The following is a 9,202-nucleotide window of genomic DNA, read 5'->3' on the forward strand; positions in this document are numbered from 1 at the left end:
TAGAGGGGAAAGGAAGGGCGTTAACGAAGAAATAGAAATGGAGGAATGGACGGATTATTTTAAGGGTCTATTAGGGGGAGAGCAAAATAAGATCAAAGGGGATAGTCCGAAGAACTACAGGCCAATAACTTCTTTGAACACGCTTTATAAGATATTCACAGCTATCCTAAATGATAGAATTGTTTGGGCAATTGAACCTGTGTGGCAAGAAATGTATGAACAACGAGGCTCAAAGAAAGGCGTAGCCGGATGTTGGGAGAACCTGCTCATCGATAGATGTGTCTGAAAAGATGCAGCATTCTACCAGCGTGACCTATCGATGGCCTGGATTGATTATCGGAAAGCTTTCGATTCGAGATCCCATAGACTTAACATCTGTCTTTTGGAAATCTTAAAGATTCATCCGCAAATAGTTGGGTGCATGGAGAGATTGATGCCGCTTTGGAAAACCAGATTTACTATCTCATCTGGAAAAAGTCGTGTGACAACTAACAAGGTCACGTTTCAGAGAGTTGTCTTTCAGGGCGACACCATGAGCCCACTCCTCTTTTGCCTTACATTATTGCCACTATCTCTAGCGATGAAAACTTAATGGCATCCCTGAAGATCCTGAGCTCGTTGATAGAAGCGCCATACGACACCTTTGCGCTGGAGAGACTTATACATACCTGGGCGTGCCACAGAGCCGCATTCAGGATGTGACATCTATAAAGGATACTCTCCGAAGCAGATGCAAACGTCTCATCCGACAGATTTGGTCTTTCGAACTGTCGGCGAGAAACAAAAAGTATCTGCAACGAACATGCTTGCCGTCCCGGTACTACTCTATTCATTTGGAGTAGTTCCATGGACGAAGAACGAGCTCAGATCTCTTAATATCGGGACAAGAAAGGTTATGCACATGAACAAAAGCATGCATCTTAAGTCTTCCGTTCCGCGACTGTACATCTCACGCCATCAAGGGGGTCGCGTAATACTGAGTCTTGAATGTCTTCACAACAGGATTATTCTGGGCACAGCACATAGAGTTGCAATTGGAAGAGACCCTCTTCTTAAAATGGTCAGGAATCACGAAGAAGTGGGCAAAGGAGCATTTCTGTGCAAAGCAGCGGAGGAGGCTGCTGAAACACTCGGACATGACTTCAGTATTAGGGGTGAGCAAAATGCATCAAATTTTATCTATCTCGAGTACTCACTCCTGAGGGCCCGGATTAAGAAAGCACAAGAGAAAAACTTTCGTGAACAGCTCCTCGATAAGAGGATGCACGGTATCTTCCACAGAAATGTGAAGGATCAGTCAATGTCTTGTGAGCTAACGTTTGCTTTCCTTAAATCGCCCGGATTGAAGTCTGGTACAGAGGGTTTCATTTTTGCATGCCAAGACGGTGTCATTTCCACCTTAATATACCGTCGCCACATTTTGAGCCAAGACATTCCCGATGACAGCTGCAAGGCGTGCCATGCACACCCCGAGCATTTAGCTCATATACTATCTAGTGGTCCAACTCACGCGGGAACGACCTACATTCAAAGGCACAATGCGGCACTAAGAGTGCTTTATTACCATCTCTGTGACTCCTACGGCATTCACCTTAATATCACTCCTCTAAATGCTCCTAGGGAAATTGAGTCAATTGTCGAGAATGGGAAGTGCCGCATATACTGGAACTTTATATTATCGACAATTGTTTCTGTTGCTCACTCGAGGCCTGACATGGTTCTTCTTGACTTCGAGAAGCGAACCATGTTCGTTATCGAATTTTCGGCACCAGCTGACGAAAACATCATAGCCAAGGAGCCCTTATCATCGGCGCTCTTGGAGGTGCCAAGCTTTCACTTGCTAATGGCCTGAAAAGCATCCCTGCCTGTCAACAATATGCTAGAACACTTGCGGGAAAAATGCAGAAGGCGGTTGTCCTTGAGTCGCTCCGTGTTCTTAGGGTGCATGAGGCTTTTGCTGGATCGTCGTATTGATTCCTTTACAGACTGTAACCACCTATCTCACGGTTGTGAGATGTGGTTGTGGCTGAAATTTTACCGCGATTTCGTTGGAAGCGGGTGCAGTTTTTCAGATTAGCACCCGCTCCCGGCGAAATCCAGTGATATAATTTTTAACCTAAAAAATATTTTTAATTAAAAAAAATCTTCAACATTTCAGAACTTAAAATGATTTCTAGAAAGTAAGGATAAATTTAATTTGTTAGTTTTTATTAGAATTATATGAAAACATTGAATTTAAGACTCAGTAGAAAAATTGTACTTCTATTTTCAAAATGGTTTAAAATATGGAATGAAACAATGCATAAAACAATAAAACGTGAATTATTTTTACAATTATTAACGTAATGTTTAATTTTTTTAAATGTGAATAAAATTGAAACATAAATTGTCTTAAGTTTTGGAGTGAAAATGTCTCACTATCCTATATTGTACCTGCAACTTATTGGTACTAATCATTTTTAACTTTTACCTCGCCGAATTTTCAAATTTATACTCATTCAGAAAAAATGACCTATTTCCTCGCTGAATGCGAAATATAATTTCCGAAGTACTTTTCAATGCTGGGCACGAATCTGGCATCCGCTTGTTGCTAGAAGGTCTAGTTTAATAGATATTTGCAAATAAAGTTTGCAATAAAAAATTGTTTAACCAATTTTTGAAAGCGCCGACAATGTTTTTCCGCTCATAACGCAGGTCATGTCGATGTGTTTTTTATTGCAGCTTACTAATATCATCGAACTTTAGCAATATCTATAACAGTTTCTAAGATAATCTAAAAAAAAACTGAAAAAAGTGTGAAAAATTTACTTAAATTTCAATGCTCTGTAAATGAGGTTATATTTACTTTTTTGTCATAAAATACAAGTCGATCTGTTGTCATTTTTTCTCTCTTAAGTATTTCATTTAGGGGTGCATAATATGACGGCAGGTTCTGTGAAAACGATTTTGTCTCGGAAAATGGAAATTTTTTGGGAAAAAGTGCAAAATATCACATTCCATTGAAATCTAAAAATGTTCACCAGATGAATTAAAGTAGACGGAAATACCTGTAATAAAAAAAACATTATCCTAACTGTAATAGATCAATTTTTTGTCAACAGCTCGTTTCGGCTTTGTCACAGAAGAAAGTTCTTAGAGAATGAACACAAGAGTACTTCATTCTGCGTAAGTTAAAAAAAGAAACTGACCCCATATTATGCACCCCCTATTGAAGGAATTAAGAGAAAAAAATGACTGCCCCAGAAATTACCATCTAAAAACACTAGATGACTGGTCTATAAAGAATGCATCGACATAACCTATAGTGAGGGCGGAAAATTATCCTTCGCCAAAAAAAAAAATGGTTAAACACTTCTTTGTTGAAAATTTTAATTGCAAACATCTATTAAACTATATTTGATAGCAACAAACAGAAGGCATATTTGTGTTTAGCATTAAGCAGTTCTTTGGAATTGATATATCACATGCAGCTATGACGTTTGTCATTTTTATTGATCAGTGATTATCACATAGGTAATTACTTTCTGCGGAAATAATTCAGAAAATTCTCAAAAACTAATTTTTCCGCGTACATGAGAACTTTTAATAAAACGGAATTTTTAATTAAAACCAAAGTTTTCACTTTTAGATTCTAAAGTTTTTTCATTTCCCTTTCTATTTTAGAGTAAAAGTAAGAACAGAATTTGTAACTTTTTCAATTACGTTCCCTGTCTATTAATTCAAACAATTTTCTAGTTGGAATACGGAGAAGAATTATGGCTACAAATGCTGGAAAAAGCGGGTGTCAAGCATACAGTATTCAACACGAGGCAGATCTATCCGGACGATTTAATGACAAAACTTGCCGCTGCCCTCGCTGAACACACCAGAGATACTGTCGACAGTGTGATGGAGTTTTTTGGAAAATGTTTTGTTAGATTTTTCAGCAATCTTGGGTAAGACAAAATAATATTCAGTATATTTTAATTAAAATATTCCCGTGTACAAAATTATAAAGGCAGACTTGCGTCCTCTTAGAGGGCATTATCTAGATCGTCTTGTCTAGATGTTTTTTTCGGGACCTAATCGGGTGCTCGCTATCCCGCCATGACCACAACATTTTCGAAGTATCAAAAAAATTATCATTTTGCACGTTTCAAAAAATGTCCATGGCGTTTGAAAGTATCAAAAATTAAAATTGCATACGAAAATGCATCTTTTTCGCATGACCTAGTCAGATTTTTCGGGACCACATCCGGTTTCGGTTAGCCTATCAAGACAAAAAAGCGGACAAGAAGATCTTTCTTGGCCTTGACACAATGGTCTGGAAGCAGGTTTTTGTTTTAGGAAAATGTACCCACAAACGATTTTCACAAACTTTTCCGCATCATCTGTAGATTCAAAACCCGCCAAGCTCAAAATACTAGCTGCTTCTTTTCTCGAGATATTCACATTTTTATATTAAGTTTTTAAGTACGAAAATATCACGAATAATGAGTAAAAGAGGGTGAAAACATATTTTTCGATTTAGTCTATTAATATTTTTATTTATTTAAAAATATTAATAGAATATCTATGAATTGAATATTAAAATGAATCACGTTTAGAGTAACCCAGGACCAAAATGACGAGGACGTTGTGGTTATATGCTCCCAATTTGTTTTTACATTTTGAACGACTTTTAAATAATTTTTATATTTTTTACTGGTTTGTTCTTATATTTTAGTGTGTTATATAAAATTATAAGATTATATTATGAGGTGTGTTCAAAAAATAAGGTGACTTTATGGTTTTCTTAAAAAATATTTATTTATTCCTCAATATTTATGTTGTCCCCTTCAAAGTAATCCCCCTCAGATATAATACACTTGTGCCAACGCTTTTTCCAATCATCGAAGCACTTCTGATAATCATTTTGCGGTATAGCCTTGAGTTCTTTCAGCGATGCAGTTTTTATCTCCTCAACCGTTGAAAATCGATGTCCTTTCATGGGTTTCTTCAGTTTTGAGAAAAGAAAAAAGTCACTGGGGGCCAAATCCGGTGAATATGGAGACTGAGGCATGACTGTGGTGCTGTTTTTGGTCAGAAAATCTTTAACAAGCAATGATGAATGAGCAGGTGCATTGTCGTGATGCAAAACCCACGAATTCTTTTCCCAAAGTTCCGGACGTTTTTTGCGTATCGCCTCTCGCAAACGGCGCATAACTTGAAGGTAATACTCCTTATTGACCGTACGACCTTGTGGTAAGAATTACTGATGCACTACGCCACGGTAATCAAAGAAGACAGTGAGCAAAACCTTCGCATTTGACCGAACTTGACGTGCCTTTTTCGGTCTTGGGGACTCAGCATGCTTTCACTGACACACGTCTCATGCCCAAAACGTCCGAAAAGATAGCATGGCATGAGCCAACTGATATCCCAACATCTTCAGAAACTTCTCTGATGGTAATTCGTCGATTTTTCAACACCATTTCTTCCACTGCGTGAACGTTTTCATCTGTTGTTGACGTGCTGGCACGTCCAGGGCGAGGTTCGTCTTCGACATCCTCTCGGCCTTCTTGGAACAGCTTGTGCCACTTATATACATTTTTCTTACTCAGAGTAGACTCACCGTATGCAACTGTTAACATTTCAAGAGTTTTAGAGCACTGGATTCCATTTTTCACAAAAAATTTAATGCAAACTTTCTTTTTTCGAACTTTTTCAAACTTCTTTTTTCGAAAGAAGAAAATCGCCGAGCACACAAAACGCTTCTAACCTTTTACGCCTCTGCCAGAAAAACAACACGATCTATATAGTCAAAACTGTGAACATATGATCGTGTCGTGTGTACCAACACAACAAAACAAAAAATTTAAAACTTGAATGTACGTAACCCGCGAAAATTGAAAAGTCATCTTACTTTTTGAACACACCTCGTAAATAAAATAATATGTTAATATTAAATATGGAGTGAAGAGAATTCCACTACTGATCTGAAAAATTGAGGTACTACGTAAGTAAGATTCATGATTCATATCATTTATTGATAGCGTGCCCAGGTATTCAAAAATGCACGATGAATCGTCTATCCCGCTTGCTCGGACATAAATCCATGGCCTTTATCATTATTTCTATATACTTTAAACCCTCTTTAATATGTGTAAGAATAACATGAATCTTAAATTTTTCAGAAACTTTATTGATACTCTTTAAAACTACATCTAATTCATTTATGTATATGTCTAATGAAGGAGCTACTTTATCAGAACCGAAACAACAGTTTACGATTTTATCAATTGCTTTATAGCCAGCAATGTAAGGTACAATTTTACAAACACCTACATCTTTATCAATTACCGGTGTTTAGGAGAATGAAGCCGTAAATTATATCTCTGTGAACAAAAATATATGTCAGTGAGCACTCTAAAAAAAATACATATTGGTAAACGTTGTGAAAAAATACGTCTTGTATAAATACTGTGAAAAAACCCGCATCATTGAATAGCCGTGATAAAAAACATATTTTAGTAAACACTGCGAAAAGAAACCCTTTTTAAGGAACGCCGTGAGGAAAAAGTTTACTAGTGAAAACGCCATGGAAAAAAATATATTTTTTGTGAAAACACCGTGAAAAAACCTTATTCATGAAAATACCGTGATAAGTAACTTATTAAGAAGGCATCGTCAAAAAATACTTATGAAAACGCTCGGGAAGCAAATTTTTTCACACCGTTTCTTCAAGTAAATAATTACTTTTTCCTATTGTTATAATTATAATGGTTTATTATTTTATTGATAAAATATGTTATATAATTTAACATTAAATGCTTGTATTTTTTAGATTAACCCTTTGTTGCACATATTTTTCTGTTCAGTAAATTTACTTGAAAATTCTTACTCGGGGATTTTTTTAGTCGCTGTATACGAATATGAAGTCAGAAGTTCGAAAATTTCAATTCAAGATGGCGAATGCAAGATGGCGATTTCAAAAATTAAAAAAAAAGAGATAAATGAGTTTGAAAATCTCTACTTCGGGGTTTTTGGGGTCGCTGATTACGAAGCTGAAGTCAGAATTTTGAAATTTTTTATTCAAGAGGGCGGACTCAAAATGCCCGTGTAGAAATTTCCCCGGTTGGCCCTACTACAACAAGGTTTCTAGTCGGATCCCGGCCGGGCTACCTCTGGCTGGGTTTCATGGACAGGAACCGGTCGGGAGCCGCCCGGTTACTGTCCGGGCCTACCCTGCTTATATCTTATGGTCGGGAGCCGACAGAGCACTGGCCAGGATAATTTTTTTGTCAAAATTACACATTTTTTAAGAGGTGTGATGTTATCCAAGACGTCATTATGGATGATAGATGAATTATCATTTAAAAAGTATAATTTAAAGATTTATTAGAGCAGTGAAACAGAAATAAGCTGTTTTAAATTCTGTACAAAAAATATCCCTTTCTGCGTCTGGCGACGCGTAGACACTCACTAATTTTCAGTTTCGCACTTCGCACGAGAGTGCACATTCCACTTACGGCGCGTCATTTCCTCGAAGTTTGCAAATAAAATGGAGATCCGTAATTAAAATCAACCTTGTTTCAGTAATCAGTCTGTAAACAACACTTGGTTCGCGGATAATTATTAGTTTTAATTGAATTATACTCTTGTAAATACATTTTTTCTGTGTACCTTCCTCGCCAGAATTGGGCCGGTATTCAAGCCGGAATCCGATCAGTTTACCGTGATGTTTTTAGCCAGATCCCGGCCGGATTCCTCGTCCAGCGCCCAGCTTTAACAGGGGATATCTGGCCGGTACCCGGCCGGATTCCTGATTAAATTCCTACACAGGTGCCGATTTGAACATTTTGAATAAAGAAATATATGAGCTTGAAACTTTTTACTCGGGGTTTTTTGGGACTTACTCGGGAATTTGGCAATATTCAAATTCAAGATAGCAGATGCAAGATGGCGGTTTCAAAATTGTGCAAAAAAAATATATGAGCTTCAAAATCTATACTCAGGGGTTTTTGGGGTAGCTGCTTACGTTATTGAAATCAAAATATTCAAAATCTCTTCTACGATGTCGAAGATTTACGTATCAATGTAAACTAAATTTGATGGACTAATTTCAATTTTAAATTCGTAACTTGAAATTCGTAAGCAGCGTCTCCAAAAACCCCGAGTATAGATTTTCAAGCTCGTATATCTCTTTTTTCAAAATTTTGGAACCGGTATCTTGAATCCACCATCTTGAATGTGAATATTTATAATTTCTGAATTCAGGTTCGCAATCAGCAGCCTTCAAAACCCCGTTATACCAATTTTGAAAAGAAACCCGTAAGTAATCAAATTTGGCCCATTTTATGAACTGTTTCTAATTTTGGCCACCTTTTCCGTTTTTTGACCACTGTGTGGCAGCGTAAAACACACGATTTCAGCTTGATATTTATTGATAGTTTTTTGCATAGTCCATTAATAATTCTTTATTTACCGTAAAATAATTATTATAGTTTTTTTCTTAGAATAAAATAGTTTAATTAAAAGTTGTAACGAATACTGTCTTTTTTCACGGCCTTTTCAAAAAAAAGTTTTTTCACGTTTTTTAATGAGTAAGGTTTCTTTTCACGGCGTTTATTGGAATAAGGTTTTTTCTCAGCGTTTACAGAAATATATATTTTTTCCTAGCATTTTACTGAGATGTGTTCTTCTTCACGGTGTTTTAAAACAATGTTTTTTTTCTAAGCGAACTAGTAAACAATGTATTGATCACGGCGTCTTTGAAAAAGGTTTTTCCTTATAGCTTTATTTTGCAGGTTTTTTTTATAAGCACCGGCAATATAACAAAATAGACCAGATAGTGCCTATTTTCAGATTGAAAAGTAATCTAATTGGATCAAAGTTGCTCTAATTTCTTGAAAAATGTTTTCTTTTTTTTTTTTTAAGGTTCACAACATTTGCTGAAATTTTATTTCTGTTTGCAAATTAAACTTTTTTAAAATTCGTCTTTTTGATGTGAAAATTAAATTAATTTAGTAAAAAAATCAACAATTTGGTTCAAGATGAACTATATTGTTAAAAGTTCATCTCTATTGTTAAAAATTTATAAATATTCAACCAAAGAAATAAATTTTCAGCTAAACTCACGAATCCTACCAAAATATGAACTTACTTATAAGTATTTTGTTGAAACTACGTTTTTTTGGAATGTAAATTTAACAATTTTGTTAAAAATGAATTACAGTGTAAA

General features: G+C 36.0%; 1 protein-coding gene across 1 annotated transcript in view; it reads left to right on the forward strand.

Moving 5' to 3' along the window:
- Positions 1-9,202, forward strand: part of LOC117170967 (soluble guanylate cyclase 89Db-like) — a 154,223-nt gene that overhangs the window by 42,986 nt on the left and 102,035 nt on the right. Inside the window, exon 2 of the mRNA XM_033358009.1 lies at positions 3,736-3,935. Coding sequence (XP_033213900.1) covers positions 3,736-3,935 — 200 coding nt within the window. The remainder of the gene's footprint in view (positions 1-3,735; positions 3,936-9,202) is intronic.

This window comes from Belonocnema kinseyi, chromosome 4, assembly GCF_010883055.1.
Source record: "Belonocnema kinseyi isolate 2016_QV_RU_SX_M_011 chromosome 4, B_treatae_v1, whole genome shotgun sequence".
NCBI lineage: Eukaryota > Metazoa > Arthropoda > Insecta > Hymenoptera > Cynipidae > Belonocnema > Belonocnema kinseyi.